Source organism: Arachis stenosperma, chromosome 3 (assembly GCF_014773155.1).
Source record: "Arachis stenosperma cultivar V10309 chromosome 3, arast.V10309.gnm1.PFL2, whole genome shotgun sequence".
Classification (NCBI taxonomy): domain Eukaryota; kingdom Viridiplantae; phylum Streptophyta; class Magnoliopsida; order Fabales; family Fabaceae; genus Arachis; species Arachis stenosperma.
This window is the reverse complement of record NC_080379.1, coordinates 11,017,144-11,041,889: the sequence shown is the minus strand read 5'-3', so window position 1 is coordinate 11,041,889 and position 24,746 is coordinate 11,017,144. Positions and strand designations below refer to the sequence as shown.

The 24,746-nt window shown below is 35.6% G+C and overlaps 1 protein-coding gene across 1 annotated transcript; it reads right to left on the bottom strand.

Moving 5' to 3' along the window:
* Positions 1 to 1,013: 1,013 nt before the first annotated feature.
* On the bottom strand, positions 1,014 to 23,876 carry LOC130968360 (pyruvate kinase 1, cytosolic-like). The gene is made up of 16 exons (XM_057893580.1): positions 23,641 to 23,876; positions 22,945 to 23,041; positions 22,371 to 22,468; positions 21,289 to 21,444; positions 17,068 to 17,145; positions 9,851 to 9,982; positions 9,376 to 9,456; positions 8,033 to 8,104; positions 7,813 to 7,902; positions 7,527 to 7,671; positions 7,221 to 7,309; positions 5,187 to 5,282; positions 3,419 to 3,486; positions 1,917 to 2,016; positions 1,749 to 1,808; positions 1,014 to 1,401 (listed from the first exon to the last, which is right to left on the bottom strand). The coding sequence occupies exons 1-16, from the start codon at positions 23,707 to 23,709 to the stop codon at positions 1,249 to 1,251; spliced, it is 1,584 nt and encodes a 527-aa protein (XP_057749563.1). The 5' UTR covers positions 23,710 to 23,876; the 3' UTR covers positions 1,014 to 1,248.
* Positions 23,877 to 24,746: the final 870 nt, after the last annotated feature.

Below are 24,746 nucleotides of genomic sequence, written 5' to 3'. Positions count from 1 at the left end.
CTATAGAGAAATTTGAATTTTGAGGACCATTTCAGTTAGTTGCATAAATCTTACAGATCATTATGAAAATTTACTCAGAATAAAAAGAAAAACAAAGAGAAACAGAATGAATTAGGTGACAAGTGAATACCACAACACGCTACCATGCAAAGTCATCGAGCCTCCTATTAATCATTCTCTCCCTTCGCTTCTTAGCCCCGAATTGTTCGGAATACTTGCCACGTGTCCCTGACTCGTAACTAATTCCTCATGCGTATTTGGTGACACCAGTTCATTACTTTGTGAGGCTAACTCTACTTGGTTCTCATTTACATACAGAGCCATATTTTTATTCGTTACAGAGAAAACTGGCTCAAGGTTGAAATTTTTACTCTCAAAATACCCTTAAAACACATACATCTTCATAGAATTTCTGCATTTGTTGAGTCCCAAAAATGATATTCGTATACCAAAATCAACCACTAAAATCAATCACTAATATAGTTGTATATAAATACGTAATTTGATTTATTTTCAATATGTATTTGTATTTCAACATGTATTTTATACTAATAACTAATTTTGGTGACTAATATTAGTATACACATAACATAGTCCTCTAAGTCCTGTTTGTCCTACATTTTCTCTGTTTTCTTTACTTTTCATGCATTTTACTTCGCTACAAAGGCTTTTCTTTTATTTGTTGTTACTCTTTCATTGTAGTTGCATCTTCAAATGTCTGTAAAGATTATTCTTTGTCAAATGCTTTGGATTTCTGTAAAGTCTAATTTTATTTCAAGTTATTATTTCCAGAAAGTTGTGTTCTTTGTTTATAACTGTCAAATTTACTTCTTTTTCATGACAAATTCTGAACTTTGATGTACTTCTTTGACTAGCACCCATAAAGAAGAGTTGGTTTTACTTCCAGAATAAGATCTTGAACCTTTGATAATCGTCCAAGACACCTTAGTTGATAGGAAATCAGAAACCCAGTAAAACAGAATTTTAGCTATGTCTATGTACAAGGTACTCACTGAACATTGGTGATTCGTTATTTATTGCAGATAAGTGGGGAATACAAAATACGACATAGGTGATGCTGCAAAGCGACTCTAAATCCTTAAATAATCAGTCAAGTTTGTCGGAAGCATTTGGAGGTTACTTGAACATTACATACCTTTGGGCTTATTATTAGTTATACATCGATGGAAAGCAAAATAAAACAAGCACAAGCGATATCTCAATACATCCTTCAAAATTATGAGGTTTCTAATCTTCGAGCTCAATAATCTTCACCACTGACGAGTCGCCAACTTTCTGGCAAACAACAATACGATCATGTGGCTTTACAATACCGCAGGCCTTGCCGTGGTCTAAAGCAACCTTGAGGATTGATTCATTTGTTGCACTTTTAGACTCGGCCTACAGCCACAATACAAACAAGCGTAAGTTCTTACCAAGAATAAGTAACATGTATCTTGGTCAATTATTGGTACTTAATAGTAACAAGATAAAATTGACCCTAAGTGTGTACATACTAGGAATAATACTATGATTCCTTTCACGTGAAACCAAAATGATGCTAACAATATTCCATGCTTATATACTATGCTTTTAACATATTCTATTCACGAACTAGGGATAATTTTGTACATCTAGGATGAGATATGTCCCTGCCCAGATGAATATCATTCTCATCCCTATTTTTTAAATCAAATTTTCATCTTCTATACATATAAATATGAATAATCAAGATTAATTATTCTTACTGGATGACGTGGATCTGCTAGCATAGGAAAAAGGCCTCTAATAATAAGTGATTGTCTTGCCTACAAATGAATCACCAAAGGATGTGTCAAGTCAGAGTGGATTTAATGTTGTTTCCTTATAAAATATTCTTAATGAATCAACAAGTGTTACACCCTTATAAAAAGTACCTGAAAACCTCCGGTGAAAGTCCATCGGAGTTGATTTGTCTTTAGTTGAGGAATGACAACAGATATTACAGGCATGGTTGGCCGGTACTTTGCAATTAACCTGCTCAGTCACGGATCATCATATTCTCAAACTATAGGCTTGCAAGATATTAAAAATGAAGAAAATAGCATGCAACTGTTAACAGCCTAGATAAACTGGCAAATTACACTAATCTCTGCTGAAATTGGATGAAATTCAACCCGACTCTCCTCATTGTTAGTGTAAAAGACTTCGAATTTGATTATCTAAACCAATGAATTGGATTAGATGATAATATAAAACCTTTTACACTGTCAGTCATCAAAATAGAATCGTTCTAAAAACATACTTTGATCTTCCCAAAGATTTAGGTAAAATACACATGGTGTCTTTGTACTTGGTATAATTTACACATAAGACTCCCCTAAGAAGGTTATTAGAGGAGATCAATATCATCTGATGAATTTCATCAAAAGATGGCCATTCAGAAACTATCAACACAATAAGCAAATACTAATAAACATTGAGATTATGGATTTTAAAGGGGAAATTTTAAGGGGGAAAAATAGATACTATAAATTATTTGACAATATATTGATATGAGACACTGTAAAATAAACAAAGCAATACAGTGCACTGAGTAAGCCGATAGAAAACCCAAGGCCAATATTATTAAGGGGTCTGCAGAGGGAAATTGCGTGATCACCATAGAGTAAGCCAGTGATAGCTCCATAGGAGTTAGTTAGAAAATCAGCTAGGGTAAATAACGTAAGTAGAGAAAAGACAGTTCTAACCCTTGGGGATTAGCTTGCTAAGCAAGCCACAGTGCGTGTATCAAAGCACTCTTCAGTGCTCACAGAGAATAACCGATTAAGTTGCAGATATTTTTCTCTGTATTCTCTCTCCCTCTGATTTCTCTCTTCTATCTCTCACATTCTAAGAACTCTAATATATCTATTATTGCAGTGAAATGAGAAAAAAGATGGTGAGTAACTATCAGGGTGGCCTTGGAAAGAAACACGCAAATGATGTTCGGAAGGGAGGACATGCTTAGGAAAAAGGATTTGGTCCTAGGTAAAGTTGGATCTCAGTGCCTACAAAGTGGTAACTATAGAAGCAGCTGTGTGTGTAGCGTGTCGGGGATTTTGACCATAAATGTTGAAGCAGCACACAGCAAGACCTGGCAACATGCCTCTGACACATATGTCCGCAGTGGCAGAGTGTCAGTTTTGTTGCCATGTCCAACACTGAACAACCAACACCAAATTACTTTGAAATCACCAGAGCATACCTCCCTATCCTTAACACAAAGTTCTCAAACGAAACAACAAAACTCACCAAAGACAGTATCAAAGATCACCAAAGACAGTAGTATGATACAATAAGGATGTTATAAGATAGTTTATTTGATAATAACAAGGTATAATGAACAAAAGATGATAAAATTATTTTAACAAAGTTATAAAAACAGATATAATAAAACCTTGCAGCCCTTCCAGAAGAGGTGAAGCATATAATAACAGATGCCTTAACCTTGATTGCTGCCCGAACCTGCATGTACAAGGATATTAATTTACTTGAATACTAGTGTTCTTGGATGAATTCTATCTCCTGACCAAATTCTGTTTATGTTATAATCAGACTTATTATATATATATATATATATATCCCGAGGAAAAGACACAATAATCCCCAGTAAAATTACTCAAAATTGATGCATTCATATATATACACAAATGCTATTAATGAGATATGCACATGATATATTATATATGTAGAATACTAAGGCTCCTCCACAAATTTGCTAATGTATCTGACAGAAACTGGTAACAGACAAAAGAATATAATGATGAGAAAATGTTCTTTATTATGGTCTCAACAGCAACATTAGTATGTGATATCAAGTAAAAACCTTGATATAGAAAAAAATTAAAGAAATGGAACAATCAAAATGGAGGCACTTTGAGAGATCTCTCTATTCAATCATATTCCCCATAATTAATTTCCTATCTGTTCTCTGCTCTCTCAACACCTGCTACATATCACATCACATGAAATTGTCCCAAACTCCACTTTTCAGGGCAGCACATGAGGCAGCAAAAGTTGCATGCCACCACCCCCCCCCCCCCCCCCCAACAAAAAAAAAAACCCAGGAACAGAAAAACTCATTGTCGTCACCATTCAACATATCCGTGCTCCTAATGATATAATATGTACCAAGTTTGCTAAAAGTATAGTTGACCCGGGGACCTTTGCTGTAGTATACATTTCTGTAGGCTGAGTATAGAGTTTGAAAAAGCATTAGCAGGGTCTCACAATAGAATTCTCTCTCAAAAAAGTGACAACAAACTTGGTGGTGAGAGTTAAGACAAGAGAGAAGCATTAGTGTAAAACTCCTTGTGTCTCAGTTGCACCATGGCTGCCATATATATATGCATGCAGCTACAATGAAAATAGCATGATTATAATGACCCCAAATATTTAGTATGATTTTCCTAATTTATAGGAAATGGAATCCAAATTAAATTTTAATATTATTAGTATTATTTCAAGGAGCCTATGGAAATGTCTCCTATGGACATGAATAGTAACCAAACATAGCCTAAGGTGTTTAACCAAATGGATTTACAAGAGGCAAAGGTAAATGCCAACTTATTCCGGCATTCAAGACTTGAAACCTTTTGTGAGATTGTGACCATGAACTCATTTGCAATAATCAAGCTGCCTTGCATATCACTTCTAATCTACTCTTTCATGAACCGCACCAAGCATATAGAAATTGATTACTATTCATGGGTAAACATTATCTCCAAAGATGTTACCAACATCATTTAGCATGATCAAGTGGCCAATATGGCCAATATCTTCATGAAGGCCCTCAAGGATCCAAGCATAACTTATACATGTGACAAGCTTGATGCACACAACATATATACACCAGCTTGAAATGAAGTGTTGATATGGATTTTGTTAAGTTTCTTGTGTATAGTATTTAATTCTCACAAGTAATTGACTCAAATTCCCTAAAGTCTAAGATAGCCCCTAATTAATCCAGTCATCCTGTCACATGTATAGATGATTTGCTACCATATTTACAAGATATGCTGTGAAGATATATATTTTTCTAACATTTTTGACATGTCTACATGGCTACATCTGGCACAAGATTCATTGATCAATTGAATAGACGTAGCACAGTTCAACAAATAAACAAATACTGAAAACCTAAGTAATGGAAGAGAGAGTAATACCGCAGAGGAAGCTATTGATTCCATATGGCTCATTGGCTCTCCTACATATCTGACAGTCTTCTTGAAATACAAATCTTGATTGTAAACTTTCTCTGCCTGCAAATGAGCAGCTTGTTAAGACCAACTCTGTGGTTTGGAAATTAGAAAGTAGTCTGACTATCAGAACTATATTTAAATGATATATTAAATGTTTCTGGTGCCAAATATGAATTCCAGATCTAATTTATAAATCTTTTCCCACTTGAAATGGAATATATTTAACAAAACACAGTATATCCTTCTTTTACTTTAATACCTAAAACTAGTATTATTAAACATCCTCCACACAACTTATTCATAAAAAAGGACTTGAGCAGATATCCTCCAAACTATTTCTAGACAAAATATTCAAACCAGTTGCAGCTTCAATTAGCATCTCTCTCTTTCTAGGAATTTTGATCTTTCTACAGATTTAAACGCAGAAAACAGAGTAGTTAAAACATTATCCTAAATCTTTTGGGAGACCACTATCAACTTTAAATAAAAGATAGCAGAAGTTGTTGAATGGATTGTTTCAGCAAGAAAACACATCCAGCAATGTGATAATTGCAGACATAAAAGAACAATTACATCTTCCAGTTGAGTGCTCAATCTCTCCCAGTAGCCTAAGATGCTTCCCCTTACAGCATATACCCTTTGCACGTTCACTCTTTCTACATACTATGCCACCACAGCAGTTAGTTACACGTAGAGCCACTATAATTAGCCCAGTTTTCTCTTGGTTCCTATCAGTTCTATGCTGCCTCATTGAACAGAGATAAGCAACACTAATAGCAGATTTGTTGTTAAGAAATAATTTTATAGAGGTAGTTGCAATTTATTATCAAGTTATCTGAAAATCAAACATAGTTCACAAATTCCCAATGCTGTGGCCTAAAAGGCTAAAATTCTGTCTCGGCACTTGATTTTACTCCTCAAAGTCACTAGATTTACAACAAGAAGTATTCAAATGCCACAGAATTGGCTCCTCTCAATAACCAATCTTGTATAATCTACATTTATGATTTATGTATGCTCCCATGGGGATATAGTCCCACCTCTTCTAGATGTAATTTATCAAAACAAATCCTTTTTCAAGGATAAGTATAGGATTAATACAGCTTTAATCAGATCAAAATGGAGTCAAGTTAAAAGATTTCTCTAAGAAAATAAAAGCCATATGGACGTATCTGGTTAAAAGTGTCAAAGTTTTCCTTCAAATAGACACTCCATCTCAAGATAATGAGTTTTTCAAGGAGATAATTTGGTATCTTGGAAAAGACGTAAGTTGCTCTGTATAGACTTTTTCTTCAAGTCTCCAATGAATAAGGCATTCTTAATATCCAACTGATACTGTTGCCAAAGATAGTTCAATAGAGGCCATCTTGGCACTGGAGAAGACATTTACACAATCTGACACAATCCAAACTGAATATTTGGGTGTGACATTTGGCAACAAGCAATAGCATCATTAGGACCCCACCCTACTAAGATATTTCCATCAACAATAACCAATGTGGCAGCAAGAACACCATCCTACCCATCTCAACCTCCACCTTGAACTGCAACCCCAACCAAAAAATAAAGCAGAAAAGACACCACTATAAATAAGAGGACTTCAAGCTGCTTCAGTGGGGTGATGGGTTTGTGTTCAACAACCTTTCCTTGCCAAGGAGTATAAGCACAAGAAATTCGATAAAGAATGCCATGGGATGTCATAATATCTAGGAACTCGTTAGACAAATATTCCCTAGCATTAGCACCACCTAAATTATGAATAACACCAAATTGAGGTTTGATTTCTCAATAAAAATTTTGTAAAAAGGCAGGAAAAAGGTAAAAGAAAAAATGTTTGGTAGACAATAGGACGACTCCTAAAATATCACAAATGGAAATTTCATCAGACTACCTAAAAGTGAACTTGATCTTTAAGAACTGAAAAGTGACATGGAAATTTGGTATATAACTGTACAAGTGTAGTAGGAATGTTGTTTACAATGAAAAGCACAAACCTACCTCAGAACAAATTTTCCCAACAGTGGAAATAGTCTCCACTGGGTATAATCCTCGTAGGGTCTCTGCCCCAAGAACAATTGCATCACTGCCTGAGAATTAAAAAGGAGAAAAGAAAACATATTTAAGATGAAGGTGAATTGCATACTTATTTATAATGTGATAAACCAAGAACTAAAAGAAATACTTAAGAAACAGATAATATCATTGATCTAATCCCAGTGTCTAGGCCACAGGCAGAATTTGCTAAATCTAACAATCAAACTTCAGCACATCATGAAAGGGATATATTTGTAAAATAAAACTTACCATCCAACACAGCGTTGGCAACATCAGTTGCTTCAGCACGGGTAGGTCTTAGATTATCAGTCATGGTGTCCACGACACGTGTAACAACAGCCGGCTTTCCAGCCATGTTGCACTTGTAAATAGCAGCCTTTTGGAATAAAAACACCTGCCAAATGTATAGACATTTGTAATAGTCCAGTAAAATGTACTATAAGCACTATAAACAGCTACAAAAGGCATACTACAATGACAACAATCACATGAAAGAATTTTAAATTCTGGTTTTTCTATACACAAAAAAGCTAACCTTCTCTGGTGGCAGATCTATCCCCAAATTTCCACGTGAGAGGATTATACCATCAGCTTCTCTCAATATCTCATCAAAATGAGTCAATCCCTAAAGAGTAGAAACCAGAAAGATGAGACTTCAAAGGCAATATCTTAACTATACGCCAAGGGTCTTCAACAATTATTATTGTCTATTTGGGTGGAAAGTAAAATGTTCAAATGATCTTAAAGTGTCTCACCTCTATATTTTCAATCTTTGCAAAAATTTGTGTCTGTTTGAGGTCACCGAATTTAGAGAGAAACTCACGAGCCTGCAGAATCGAAAATTATTGGCACATAAGCTAATTCCATTATGAAAAAACAAAATGATTCCACCGACCTAGAGCTTATTATTTATGTTCAGGTTCAATGAACTCGAGCCTATATTTGTATTTCTTTCAATTTTAGTTAATAACAGAAAAATATTTTAGATTAACACCTAAAGGGATAAGCCATGTAACAGTGCAAGATAATCCCTTGTTCCCACAGCTTATCAATTAGATAGAGTAATGTGCAGCAGCAACTACTCACTGCATATAAATACATCAATTAATGTACACTGTGACTCATTAGTTCAACAATATCAGATTTCAGAACTCAATCCTCTCCCTTTCTAAATCACTAAGATCCAAAGCTCCCTCTAAACTCAAACCCTTTATCTCGACAGTTGTGCTTAACAAAATTAATACCAATGACAATTTACAGGTTCAAAGGCTGCATAAGGATATCTCCACTGATGTGTTTTATGTGTGGGACAAAATCAGATACACTTTCATATCTTGTTTGCCCTGTCCTATGGCTCTTTATGGAATACTTTGGTGAGTGTTGGTTCTGCCTCGCAACCTTATGATAAGCTTTGTTGATTAAATTTGTTGGTTTAGGGGGAAGGAAAGAGACAAACTGTGGTATTGTGCAATATATGCTACTATTTGGACACCGGGTTGTAGTGCAATTCATGCTCCTTTAATGATAGATTTTCAAATAAACAAATTCTGTGAGATAGAATTAGACACTTCTATTATGTCTAGTGTAAAACTCTTGATGGTTTTAGGGTTTTCCCTCTTAGGCACATTGAGAGATTGGAATCTACACTTCACTAAGCTTTTGTTCAGAGACTTCAGAGGATCTCTTGTCCTCCCTTCTTGTATTATTCCATTCCCCGTCTTAATGACATTCTTTTATGTTCTTTTTCTTAGTTTTGTTTTTGGGAGGGGGGGGTGGATAAACATTTTATACAACAATGCTATATCTACAATTAAGCACATATTCATCATTAATAAGCAGAAATCATAATCTATACACAAATATGCAATCGGCATCACCATCAAGTTATTCTTAATGCGTTCATAACAAGTCAATAGAACAAAAGTCAATTATCATAAGAGAAACAAAGTAAAATACAGCAGCAAAATCCTGACAAAATTTAAGTAACTGTCTAAGTTTTAAATCTATGTTAGTTATTTCCTTTGAACCTATCTTATAATAATAAAGGAGAAAAAAAATAGGCAATCATAAAGAAAAACCTAGCGGGGATAGACCTTACATGACGAACATCTTCTGCATGTCTAGTGTATGATAATGACAAGAAGTCTATATTGTTCTGAAGCCCCCATGTGCTTATTACCTGAGTGAGTGAATGGAAAATCAGAAGATTAACACGACTACACGAGATTAAAATTGTAGGTATCTTTACAGCCATGAATGTGAAATTACACTAAGATACACAAGCGACTAGAAGTGATATCATAATTTACCACATCTATTTTGTAGCCATTAGAACACTTTTAAATCTATCTAAACTTCAAATAAAACATTAAAGAATATTCAGAAATAATTGAAAGATAATTCTGTAAAACGAATCTATGATTTTGACAAAGATATATAACTCAATTCTACCCTTATTCCCAGCTTATGTAGGTAAAAAGGTATAGCACTGCTCTCAAGCTACAAAAGTATTATATCATCCTGATCAGCGCGTGAATCTCACTAATTTAAGTACATAATATTTTGTAAGTTACCTCCTTATCCTTATCAGTAAGCGTAGGAAGATCAATACGAATTTGTGAGACATGTAGAGTATAAAGAGAGCCAGCAAGTGTAGCAGAATTTTTTATGACACAAGTGACATCATCACCATCCACATCTTTGACCTGCATTTCGAAATCAGAACTAATTGAGTAAAAGAGTAGTAAGAATTTTGAGAACAAGTATCAGCACTATGCTCCTTTCAATATCCCTATAATTTTCCCTCTCCATAGAATCAACAGAAAATAGGAAGCATGGAAACTATCTGATGCTGACAGCACATACTATGGTAAGAAAGCTTTAAAAGGAAAAGTGAAAAAAGAGGAGGCAAGAGAAACAAACAAGGAGAAAACAATGAGGATCCAAATAATTTTCATCTACATGCAATATCTAAGTCACCTTTGTTCTTTGTAGAACAAACTGCTAAGGCAACTTATAAATTATAATAACTGAAAATAGCTGTTATAACCTGCAATAAGTACACAAAATCACAAGGAATAAAACAATATATGTTTTTGGTCTCCCACCAGGCATCCAGCCGTTTGGGCCAACTATCCGGATTCAGGCACTGCAGACTGAGCGACCCTCCCAAATTGTTGCTCCTTTTACATCCCAGGATTTGAACCCTGGAGTTGCTTAAGTGATACATGTCAAGAGGACAATTGGGGCATTTTAAGGCAAAAGGGTAGAATGGAAATTTCACATTTCCGGAGATACCCATAAATTTTTTTTCCAGTTGCTCTAAGCACGTTTTTATTGTGTGATCAATTAACGTGAGTAATTTGCTTCGCTTGTTGCATGAAGAAAATTAAAGGATCCAACCTAAGGTAATTCTGTGTGTTAGTCTCTTTCAATTTCCCCCTTTGATCTAGGTTGTCAAGGACAAGTTCCTTGGAGGTCTAGTAGAGAATCCCTTCCGGTGACCTAGGTTGCTAAGAACAGGTTTTTTAAAGGACTAGTAGGAAAACCCTTTCTTCTCTTCTATTTTCGCTATTTTCTCTTCATCTTTTTATTTCCGCTGTTACTTTCTTATCATTAAGGGACCTAGCACCTCACCCCACTCGGTGTTTTAAAATTGCAGTTATGGCACTGCCATAGTGTCATGGCGTGGTGGAATTCATGCCCGCCGCCATACAATGCTCGACGGAACTAGTTTTTCTCGGCGGCGAAATGGCAACCGCAATTGTGGTGGTGCCATGGCGGACCACAATAGAAAAGATGGAGATGGCAGGTATTTTGGGAATTCTTTTTAAATTTGAGGATTATTTTGGTAATTTAGGAAACCCTAAATGCAACAACTCACCTTCCTCAGCCTCCTTTTTTCAGAAAACAGCTTCTTCCTCTCTAAGAGTCCCAAAACTCTCTTCTATATCTCTCCCTCTCTGCTCTGGGCTGCACTGCTGCCGGAAGAATGATGCATGGGCATCATGCTGTGTTTTTCTATGCTTTTTCATACAAGAAATAAATGCATAAATGCCTAATTATAGTGTGTTTTGGTGCTAAGTTGGATATTGCTTTGATATTTGATGAATTTTGTAGGAAATAATAGAAAAAGAAGTAAAAAAAAAGCACAAAACAAGCACGCTTTGAAGCTTAGGATACACTTTGGAAAAGCATGGCCCTTGAAGAAAGCGTGGCCCATGAAGCCTTCTCAAGCGGCGTTGGTGATGTACACTAATGAAGCACTCATATGGCGTTAATTAATGAATAAAGTATGCATGTGGCGTGAATTAAAGGATGCATGAAAGAAAGTTAATTAAAAATGCACGAAGCAATGCATGCATGCGTTACTATGAAGCCAAGGAAGCATGCAATTAATCAATGGAGCCATTTGAATGATGCAAATGAATAAAGCACGCCAACCGAAGCAAGTAAGGCATTCATTATTAACTAATGAGGCCAATGAAGTATGAAGCATATATTATAGGAATGCATGCATAAATAAAGCAAATCAATGAATGAATAAAGAAGCATGCATGTTTATTAGCGTTCTTCAAGTGAAGCATGCATTAGGCGCTAATAAAGAAATCAATAAAGCATGCATGCAGTGGCGTTTTACAAGGAACAAAGCATAAGGGAGTGGCGTGTTACACGCCAAGTTACATTGGCGTGTAACATTCAAAACGCCTTCAAGCCCTTTTTTGAGCAAAAATTACAAGGGCGTGTAACGCCACTTGTTGGCATGCCGCACGCCAAACACCACCCTCGAGGACTTGAATTTTGTTGTGGCGTTTCACACACCAAAGCCCGGCGTCCAGAAGGCCACTTCAAATACTTCAAAGACCCATTTGGGCGTGTCACATGCCAATTTTTATTGGCGTTTTACACGTCACATATTGGCATTCCACATGCCAACCAAGGAGCACTCCCAAGAAAGAAAAATGATGGCGTTTTGCACATCAAGGGAGGGCGTTTCACACACCACTTGGCCCAAGTCTCCACAAGCAAATTTTTGCAACATTCAAAGCCCACACTTTGGACCAGTGAAGCCTTGAACCACAGGAGACAAAGCTGAAGATTTAATGTGAAAGATTTGATTTCATTTGATTTGATTTTGAATTAGTTGGAATTTAAGGATTAGATTTTGTTTTAAGTTTTAGTATATAAAGTCCTTAAGGAACTTAGAAAAGGGCATCCAACATCCAGGGGATTTGCCCCTTGGCCATTTTTTCATATTTGTTTTGTTTTGAAGTTAAGCATGAGCCACTATTCTCCTTGGTTAAAGTTAGGAGTTCTGTTCATCTTTTTATGGATTATTAATCTAAGCGTTCTATTTTATTTTGATTTAATTCATGATTGAGTTTTCGTTCTTCATCCTTAAAGATTTAGAATTGTTGGGAAACATTCTAACTCCGTTTTGGATTCTAAATATTGTTTTGCAAAAAATTAATATTTGAATTAGCTGAAAACTCTTTCACACTACTTTTTTATTACACTAGGAATAGGTTCAAAGAGTGTGCAACACCGTGTGAGTTTCAATTGTTAGGACTAACTTGAATATGTGACATATAATTCAACCTTACGACTATTTTTTAATCTTATTTGAAATTAAATCAGAATTATGCTTCATCTCTTTTCCTTAAGTAATTGACTGAGCAATTAGAGGTTAATTAAGTTAAAGAGAAATTAAATTATCAAGAAATTAGAATTTGATTATTTATGATTCGTCATGATTAATCTTTGCATATCTCATATAAATAAACATAAGGATTGTTTTCCTAAAAAGTAAACATCTCTAATATATATACAATAAAATATAAATTATACCTTTTATCTCTAATGTATCAAAATTCTTTAAAATTATAAAAAATAAATTTATTTAAAATGAAAGTAATGTGATTAAGTATTATTTAGATGTAATTAAAAAATAATTGAATACTATATACAATAAAAAATTAATATTATTGAAAGATAAAATTAAATTAAAATTTATTTTTATGTATTGTTTTTGTCCTTAACATTTTCGTCCTATTTAAGTCTCTAACGTTGCAAAATCGTCTCAATTTTGTCCCGCCGTCAATTCTGTTAACAGGTCCCTAACGACATGACAACATTGAGTCAATTTTGAAACGTTAGGGACTTAAATAGGACGATTGAAACATTAGGGACAACTTTGAGACTTACCTCGAACGTTGGGGACAAAAAAAGATACTTTACTATATATATATATAGTGATACAAACCCAATCTTAAACCTGAGGTACTATGAGAAAATTCTGGACTTTGGCTGAACCAATTCTCCCACAAATCCATGCTCTTAAGTAGAAGGACATAAATTGTTTTATATTTAACATGGTCCATCATGCAAGAGTTCATTGTGTTGCATGAGAATGCATAGATCCACCTAACATTTTGCTATAACTTAATGTTTATAGTTAGAAGAACAAAAACATCGAACTCAAGAACATTTGATCTTGTCAACTCTAATAACATGTCAGGCCTTAAAGCATAAGTCAATAAACAAAGGCAAACGAATGGATTTCAATCTAACAATCTTTGTAAGAATATTAGTATTATTACTAATCAATAATAGTAGTATAAATAAAAAGTCGCAGGTACATGCTACTAACATAACATAATAAAATAACATATACAACAACAACAACAAAGCCTTGTCCCACTAAGTGGGGTTGGCTACATGAATCAAACGACGCCATTGTGCTCTGTTATGTATTATGTCTACAGAGAGACCGTTTACATGTAGATCTCGTTTGACCACCTCATGGATGGTCTTCTTAGGTCTTCCTCTGCCTTTCTCCCTTTGTCCATCTTCTATCTCATCCACCCTCCTGACTGGATGTTCTATCGGTCTTCTTCTCACATGTCCAAACCACCTGAGACGCGATTCAACCATCTTTTCCACAATGGGTGCTACTCCAACTCTCTCCCTTATATCTTCATTCCTTATTTTATCCAATCGTGTATGACCACTCATCTATCTCAACATCTTCATCTCTGCCACACTCATCTTATGTTCGTGCTCCCCTTTAGCCGCCCAACACTCCGTACCATACAGCATAGCCGGTCTTATAGCGGTGCGATAGAATTTACCTTTAAGTTTTAGAGACACTTTTTTGTCGCATATAAAACCAGATGCACTCCGCCATTTTGACCAACCTGCTTGGATCCTATAATTTACATCCTGTTCAATCTCTCCATTATCCTGTATGATGCACCCAAGATACTTAAAATTTTTAACTTTTCGTAGGATGTTTTCTCCAATTTTCACCTCTATATTGGGGTTTTCCCTTCTCAGACTGAACTTACATTCCATATATTTCGTCTTGCTACGGCTTATGCGCAGACCATACACTTCTAAAGCTTCTCTCCATAACTCCAACTTCTTATTTAGATCTTCCCTTGACTCTCCCATAAGGACGATATCATCGGCAAAAAGCATACACCATGGCACAGGCTCTTGAATGTGTTCTGTGAGTACTTCCAAGACTAATGTGATAAGGTATGGACTTAAGGATAATCCATGGTGCAATCCTATACCAATAGAGAATTCCTCTGTCACACCACCTTGAGTCTTCACACTAGTTGTGGCCCCATCATACATGTCTTTAATTGCCCAAATATATGCAATCTTTACTCTCCTCTTTTCTAAAACATTCCATAAGACCTCCCTTGGTACCCTATCATACGCTTTTTCCAAATCAATAAACACTATATTTAGATCCCTTTTATTACTACGATACCTCTCCATCATCCTTCTTAATAGGTATATCGCTTCAGTGGTAGATCTGCTTGGCATAAATTCAAATTGGTTCTCTGTTACTTGTGTCTCTTTTCTCAACCTCCGTTCTATCACCCTTTCCTATAACTTCATATTATGACTCATAAGCTTAATCCTTCTATAATTTTTGCAACTTTGTATATCCCCCTTATTCTTGTAGATAAGTACCAAGGTGCTCTTTCTCCACTCATCAGACATCTTCTTTGACCTTAAAATCTTATTAAAAAACTTGGTTAACCAGTTGATGCCTTTTTCTCCAAGACCCTTCTAAACCTCAATCGGGATATTATCAGGTCCTACTGCCCTGCCATTTTTCGTCTGCTTTAGAACCTCTTTTACCTCGAAGTCTCGAATCCTTCGATAGTAGTCAAAGTTTTGATCTTCTTCCCTTGTGCATAATCGACCAAGGCTCGGAACAGTCTTCTGTCCCTCATTAAATAACTCGTAGAAGTAGCTCTTCCACCTTTCATTAATCTTCTCTTGAACCAACACCTCTCCATCATTATCCTTTATGCACTTAACCTAATCCAAATCTCTCGTTCTTCTTTCCCGGCTCTTTGTGATTCTATATATACCTTTTTCTCCTTCTTTCGTATCCAAAGACTGGTAGAGACCCTCATATGCTCTTGTTCTTGCTTCACTTACAGCCACTTTTGTCTCTTTCTTAGCCGCCTTATATTTTTCCCAGTTATCTGCATTGCAGCATAAAGACCACTCTTTAAAGCATTCCCTTTTTATCTTTATCTTTTCTTGTATACTCGCATTCCACTACCAGGACTCCTTGTCTCTTGGTCCTATTCCTTTAGATTCACCAAAACTTTCTTTTGCTGTTCTTCAAATAACTTCTGCCATTCTCATCTCACTTTGCCTCTTCTCCTACCCGTCTTAGGAAGCTTCTTTGTTCCTCACCTTTCATCCGCCACCACCTCGTCCTTGGATTCTTCGTATGATGTATTTTTCTCAACTTTTACTCAACGCGAAAATCCATGACGAGCACCCTATGTTTTGTTGTCAAACTCTCTCGGGATAATTTTACAGTTAATGTAAAATTTTCGGTCGACTCTCCTCAACAAGAAAAAGTCGATTTAAGAGCTTGTCATGCCACTCTTATAATTGAACTCATTATCAATTCATATTAAGATAACACACCCCACATCAATTTGATGCTTATTTAAAACCAGTTTACTTTCCACTTTCAATGTGTTTTTCTGTTTCATAATAGAGTACGTTAGGAGAAGCTGTAGTGACTCTAAGTTCATCTAGAGTGTAACTGAGGCAATGTAACTGCCTCACCCAGCTAGGATAGGTCAGCAACTAACTTATCAATGTATTTTCCATACTACCCACATTGTAGCTTCCCTCACAAGCTACTCTCAGCTTCTATATAAGCTGAAAACCGTTCAACTATGATTCAGTTAATCATAAAAAGAAAATTCTACAGACCTTCTGTGACAAACCCCGACAGCCAAGAAGTTCAGGGGCAACATAGAGAAGTTACTCCTTTTAAATATACATATAGGAGAAGAGGAATAAGAAAGGCTTTGTGAATTTAGGGAGTTAGTTACAAATTTAGGGAGTTTGTTACAAGAGAGATATAAATAGGAAATGAGGAACATTGGTTTTAGGTAGGAAAAGACTAGAGAGAGAATTGTGGAGAGAATTGGCCTCTTGAATGCCAAACGTCATTTCTATTACAATCATATACACTTACTCAATATACTCATTCAATGGGTTGGGACTATCACATTGATACCCCTTTTCAGTGATTTCTCACATTATTTCTATTCTTGTTATTCTGACTATTCATACTACCGCTTCTCTACCCTTTCTCTATCCAAATCCTAGAACCTTACACCTTCTTCCTTATTATTTCATCTTTTTCTATCAGAAATGCCAACATTTTAAAAACAATAAGCATACCTATTTGCATGAGCATCGACTATTAAACTTTATCCATGAAAGGCAACATTACCTCTAGCCACACAGAAGTCGTTTCACTTCCTGTAAACAGGTATTGACCAATAAAAATAGTATCACCCTTCTTCACAGCCTACAAAATTATGGAGACGATAGTCAAGACAAGCATCATAAACACAGAAATAATCAATATAAAATGAGAAATAAGAAAACAAAATTTGCAAAACCACACAAAAGAGAAAGGAGAGGTTTTAAAGAATATGGAGTAGAAATGTTTCCTAAATTGCTTGAGTACTAGAACTTCAGAGAAGTAGTATTTATATACATTCAAACATAAATAAAGAAACTATATAAATAAATTTGAATGTTACTGCCAATGTGGATGTTATTATTAACTAGGGATACATTATTCATCTAATCTTATGACTTCTACTACTATTTCTAATCCTCAAACTAGTACGCATGGGAAATATTGAATCCTAAGATTTTATAAAGATGTACATCAGTTGAATAACTCCGCCTATGTTACACTTGCGGTACATAGCCGATCCTAAACCCGGATAAAAGAGAAGGGTTGTGTTAGGTTTTCGACAACCAACATAAAAATATAGTCGAATTCCCATGACATGAATCAAAGACATTATTGTGCTAAAGTTAGGTCGTTGCTCGGAAGCAACGCGCTGTATGGCTCGAGTACAATGTCAAATGAGTAAGAGTCGCTGCATCGGTGCCTGAATGTAGTGTTAAATGAGCAAGCGTTCTCGCGATTTCGTGAACAGACGAGGGTACATAAGCTAGTTCACAAAGTAAAAGGTAAAGGTCGGAGCGATAGAAAATTGAGATTTGGGACATGGAACATAGGCACTCTAATAGGAAAGTCCATGGAGGTGGTGGACATCATGACAATGAGGAAGATTAACATTATGTGCCTACAAAAAACAAAATGGGTTAGTGTGCAGGCTAGAGAGTTAAATACTTCTGGTTTCAAACTTTGGTATACAGGAAAGGTGAAGAATAGGAATGGGGTTGGAATTATTGTGGATAAGCAGTGGAAGAAAGACGTAGTGGATGTCAAGAGGGTAGGAGATCGAATCATCTCTATCAAACTTGTGGTGGAGGGAGGTGTTTTCCATGTGATTAGCGCCTATGCACCGCAAGTGGGTTCGGACGAACAACACAAGATAAGGTTTTGGGAGGATCTAGAGAGTTTGGTTCAAGACATACCTTCGGGAGATAAGTTTTTTTAGGAGAAGATTTAAATGGCCATGTTGGGAGAAAAGTGACTGGGTATGAAAATATTCACGGAGGCCATGGTTTTGGGGTGATCAATGCTCAGGGTAAAACTATTTTGGATTTTTCTTCAATCTTTGATCTTCTCATCGCAAATACATGTTTTAAAAAAAGAGACGAACATCTTATAACCTATAAGAGTGGCAAGACATGCTCTCAAATCGACTTCTTGTTGAGGAGAGTCGACCGGAATTTTGCATTAATTGTAAAATTATCCCGGGAGAGAATTTGACAACACAATATAGGGTGCTTGTCATAGATTTTCGCATTGAACAAAAGTTGAGGAAAAGACATCATACGAAGAATCCAAGGATGAGGTGGTGGCAGATGAAAGGTGAGGAACAAAGAAGCTTTCTAAGACGAATAGGAGAAGAAACAAAGTGGGATGGAAATGGAAGCGCGGAAGAGATGTGGAGGGAGATGACAGAAATTATTAGAAGAACAGCAAAAGAAAGTTTTGGTGAATCTAAAAGAACAGGACCAAGAGATAAGGAGTCCTGGTGGTGGAATGCGAGTGTACAAGAAAATATAAAGATAAAAAAGGAGTGCTTTAAAGAGTGGTCTTTATACCGCAACGCAGATAATTGGAAAAAATATAAGGCGACTAAAAAAGAGATAAAAGTGACTGTAAGTGAAGCAAGAACAAGCGCATATGAGGGTCTCTACCAGTTTTTGAACACGAAAGAAGGAGAAAAAGGTATATATAAAATCGCAAAGAGCCGTGAAAGAAGCACGAGAGATTTGGATCAGGTTAAGTGCATAAAGGATAAGGATGGAAAGGTGTTGGCTCAAGAAGAGAAGATTAATGAAAGATGGAAGAGCTATTTCTACGAGTTATTTAATGAGAGACAGAAGACTTTTCCGAGTCTTGGTCAATTATGCACAAGGGAAGAAGATCCAAACTTTAACTACTATCTAAGGATTCAAGACTTCGAGGTAAAAGATGCTCTGAAGCAGATGAAAAATAGCAGGACAGTAGAACCTGATGATATCCAGATTGAGGTTTGGAAGGGCCTTAGAGAAAAAGGCATCAACTGGTTAACCAAACATTTTAATGAGATTTTAAAGTCAAAGAAGATACCTGATGAGTGGAGAAAGAGCACCTTAGTACCTATCTACAAGAATAAAGGGGATATACAAAGTTGCAAAAACTATAAAAGAATCAAGCTCATGAGTCATACCATGAAGTTATGAGAAAGGGTGATAGAACGGAGGTTGAGAAAAGAGATACAAGTAACAGAGAACTAATTTGAATTTATGTCAGGCAGATCTACCACTGAAGCGATATACCTATTAAGAAAGATGATGAAGATGTATCGTAGTAATAAAAGAGATCTACATATGGTGTTTATTGATTTGGAAAAAGCGTATGATCGAGTGCCAAGGAAGGTCTTATGGAAGGTTTTAGAGAAGAGGAGAGTAAGGATCACATATATTCGTGCAATTAAAAACATGTATGATAGGACCACAACTAGTGTGAAAACTCAAGGTGGTGTGACAAGAATTTTCTATTGGTATAGGATTACATCATGGATCATCCTTAAGTCCATATCTTTTCACATTAGTCTTGGAAGTACTCACAGAACACATCCAAGAGCCTATGTCATGGTGCATGCTTTTTTCCCGATGATATCGTCCTTATGGGAGAGTCAAGGAAAAACCTATATAAAAAGTTTGACTTATAGAGAGAAACTCTAGAAGTGTATGGTCTGCACATAAGCCATAGCAAGACGGAATATATGGAATGTAAATTTAGTCTGAGAAGGGAAAACCCTAATATAGAGGTGAAGATTGGAGAAACCATCCTACGAAAGGTTAAAAGTTCTAAGTATCTTGGGTGCATCATACAAGATAATGGAGATATTAAACACGATGTAAATCATAAGATCCAAGCAAGTTGGTCAAAATGGCGGAGTGCATCTGGTTTTATATGCGACAAAAAAGTACCTTTAAAACTTAAAGGTAAATTATATTGCCCCACTATAAGACCAGCTATGCTTTATGGTATGGAGTATTGGGCGGCCAAAGGAGAACACGAACATAAGCTGAGTGTGGCAAAGATGAAGATGTTGAGATGGATGAATGATCATACGCGATTTGATAAAATAAGGAACAAAGATATAAGAAAGAGAGTTGAAGTAGCACCCATTGTGAAAAAGATGGTTGAATCGCGTCTCAGGTGGTTTGGATATGTGAGAAGAAGACCAATAGAACACCTAATCAGGAGGGTAGATGACATGAAAGATGAACAAAGGGCGAAAGACAGAGGAAGACCTAAGAAAACCATCTATGAGGTGGTCAAGCGAGATCTACATGTAAACGTTTTCTTTGTAGACATAATACATGATAGAGTACAATGACATCGTTTGATTCATGTAGCCGACCCCACCTATTGGAACAAGGCTTTGTTTTTGTTGTTGTTGTTGTTGTACACCAGTTGAATGTTTGAACTAATAAATCAAAGCATCCTTCCAAAGGACTTTAAACAAAATGACACTTTTTCAAATTTTATTATATTCAATTCTTTCAAGAAACATCAGATTATAACACCAAGTTAGAAACAACTCCTAACAAAGGATACTGAAAGTGAAATTTGAGTTGTGTGACAAGGTGAAGGTAAAAGTTCGTTTATATCATTGAAGACAGAGAGGATCTTGTGCCATCAGCACAAAGAGTGGAGGAATGGAACTCACCTATCCTATCAAGTAAATAGGCAGGGTCAATTATTCATAATTTGAACAACCAGCCTTGTTAGGTACTTTACATCAAATGCATGGGCCTTCAGAAAATTTGGGATCTGGGAGTGATAGAAACCTCAAGGCGGATATTACTAATGGGTATGTGGTGAGGAATCAGATGGGAATGATGCGGCAGGAAAGTGAGGTGAGGCAGGGATTAGGAACCAAGCACACAAACACCATAAAATATTCAACACAAATATATTACAGACCCCAACAAACGAGTTACATGGAAAAGGTACACCAACCTTTGATAGCCCATTAAAATTTACTGGTAAAAGATTTGAAGTAGCTTCTTTGTCTTGATCCGGCGTTAAGACAACCAATGTATCAGCTTGAAGGGAAATTGGGTGCTCAGTTTTGTTGACAACTTGTAGTTCTGGACCCACAGTGTCTAGCATAACCTGAAATTGGATAAAAATGAGTACATATTTCTATGTTAAATGAACTTTATACAGTATTTTCACATATAGAAAGTATATCTAAGGATAAAATTTATCAAATGAAAATCACAGTAAATTTTGATGATATGCAATAACAGAAGCCTTGGTATCAAGAAACATAAGCTCGAGCCTCAAGAATTAATTCATTATTCATTCAGTATTATTTAGCTTCTTATATCAGTAAATATAAGTAAAAGGTTCTACGTAATTGTCACAGTACTTTTTACCTTTTGGGATTGCTGAGATTGGATTTAAATTCTTTTGGTCCTCATATAGTCTTATTTTGATGTTTAAATACTGCTGAATTTGTTAGGATGCCTAGATTCAAAGAGGGTCAATGTTATGTAAATTCAGAAAATTAATATATAGTCGCACTTGAACTTGAGCCAAATGAATTCTAGCATCCCATTTCCTACACTAGGATGTTAAAATGTTCATTTTTATAATTGAAGTTATATATTCATCAAGTAATACAAAGTAAGGGGGGGCAATTCACCCCCTCCCCCCCCCATTTTTTAATTTTTTTTTCTTATAAATTATATACAAAGTTTAGTTTAGCCCTCTAAAAATTTTATTTTAGTCCCCTCCCTAATATTTCACCTAGCTCGCCCCTGCTTGGAATGGTGAAGATCAAAACCTATTATAGTGCAGATTGTATGACCAACTTTCAAGGAACAAGGGAATAAACAGAGACAGTGAAATATTAGACTGAACTTCTGGAACAATATATTATAAAAATAAAAATATCAAAGATAGACATGTAAAACAAGAGCACTCATTCAAAGGAGAGACCAATTAATCTCATATGTTTGATCATGTAGTAGTAAAAACAGCACATAGATTGGCCTGAGTATATATGTGTATGTGTGTGGGTGGCAAATGTTTACCGCGCAGAGTTTTTTGGTACTTTTGATAGCAGCCTTTAAATTTTCCAATGTCTCTTGATGGTATTCTGGATCACCCCATGAGAAATCAAACCTTGCCACTAGCAAAAGGTAAGATAAAAAACAATAAGATGACCAATGAATAATCTGAGCTAATTTTAGACATTAATAATATAAATATTTCAATTCCCTCGAGCCTTGGTTTTTTCCCCAAAAGAGAAAAAGAATATGACACTAGAAAACAATAGGTCACCGGTATTTCTTTTATCAAAATAAAAGAAAATCTAGTTATTGGCTTTTCCATCTCATTGACCATAATTATATAATTATAATTATATAGTTATGAATTTTTAAAAACTACTAGGCATTCTAACTCTTAGTTAACCAACTACGCCTATTTGACTGACAATTTTCTTATATGACAGCATAGGAACCCAAAAACCCAAACTAACCAAATACTACCCAATCATGTAGTTCTTTCAGAAAAATAATAAATAAAAAGGGTCATTGATACAAAAGAAAAAAAAAACTAAAATCAGTTGTTAAACAAAGATGACAGACAGCAAAGTTGAAATACCAGACATTCCAGCTTCAAGGCATTGCGAAATCACATCGACTGATCGCGACTTTGGACCCAGTGTGCCAACAATCTTTGTCATCGCTGGGAAAAAGCACTGCAGATTGCATCTCAACAACATCAATCATCATCATGATTGACAAAAACACTCAAAATCTCCAAAAGAACAAGGACAAACTTCTCGTAGAAAAGGAAAGAAAACTGCAGAAATAAATCAAATCTCCCACCCTCTCCAAATTCAACTTAAACCTACACGCTACAGTCAAATCAAAAATAGAAAATTAGTTGTTATCGGTACGATTCTATACAATTTTACTCAAAATACTTGAAGAACTAGGACCATTAAGTGCAAAACTGCAAACCGACACATGATCAGTGAGAGTGACCGGTACACCTTCTCCTAAACTAGTGATCGCAGGTTCGAATCCTAGCTATGAAAAAAATGGGTACTGGGAGAGCCATGCCCTGTATGAGATATGAAATGCTCAAATAGATTTGACTCCAAGGATACTTAATGGTTTCGGAAAAACCAAAAAGAAAAGCAAACAGTAATTGAAATCAAAGAAATTAACCCCAATACAACGATTGCTTTTACTCCAGGGACAACGGAACAAGCGAATCAACAAGCATTACTGAAGAAATCCGAAAAAGGAACAAAATGAAACAAGGCGGGGAGAGAGAGAGAGAGAGACTAACAGGCTTTGATGGCTCGAGGATGGAAGCCATCCTGATGGGTTCTTCGAGGAGCAAGGGGCTGGACTGCATTTTAGTGAAGCCAAACTGACACCAAAGTGTTGTTGGTCAGAGCAAGTTCGCTGATGGTCAATATCCCGAAAACGATGCTGCAGGCCTGTAGCTCAGAGTAGACAGAGCAGCAAGCAATAGTGCAATACACATTACACAAGGGGGAGAGAGGAAAAGAAGGAGACCACGAATCAAAAGATTGGTGTGGCTAATATTGTAATTTCACAACACCAAATGATTGACAGTAGAAACTTTTTTCCGAAATAAATTAAGAGTAATGCTAGGGGGCAGCAATTTTTGTGATTGTTAGCCATCAACTAGCCATCAATGATGATTTGATGGTGTGAGATTTCATCCAATGGCTCACCTTTCTCTGCTGGTTACATACTGGCCAAAATTCAATAAAACTGTTGGTTCCCTAGACTTTTTCATAAATTAAATAATTTCTTTTCAATCTCACTACCTAAATAATTAAATATACTATGGTTTTTATGAGTCTAGTGAAATCAAGTTTGTCTTTATTGAGATTTGGCTCTAAATATATATTGGGTCTACTTTTTAGATTCTAATTCGGTTCTAAACTCAATAAAACCTAAATATTTTCAGGCCACAATTATACTTGGTCCAAATTGAGTGAAAATCAGGTCTTTAAAGCTTTAACAATAATTTATAAAAAAAACTTATTTATTATGCATTTATTTATAAAGAAGAAATTTGTTATCAGAAAAGTTGATATCCATATTTAAATTTGAATTTGTTTATAAATTCTAATTTGATACTTTTTTATCTATTTTCTAATTCAACAAGTGTGATTAAAAATAAAATAATAAGTTTATAATTAATATAACATAATATTAAAATTAATTTAAAACATATATATATTTTTTAGTTCTCTTACTAGGGTGCATATGGGTTGGGTAAAATCGTGTTCGTCTTAACTCCGATCCGATCCGAAATTATGACCGGGTCTATTTTTAAGATCCCTATTCAGTCCTAAATTCGGTGAAATCACACCAAATTAGTCCCTAAAATATTCGGAACTGAGTCAGATCTTCAAA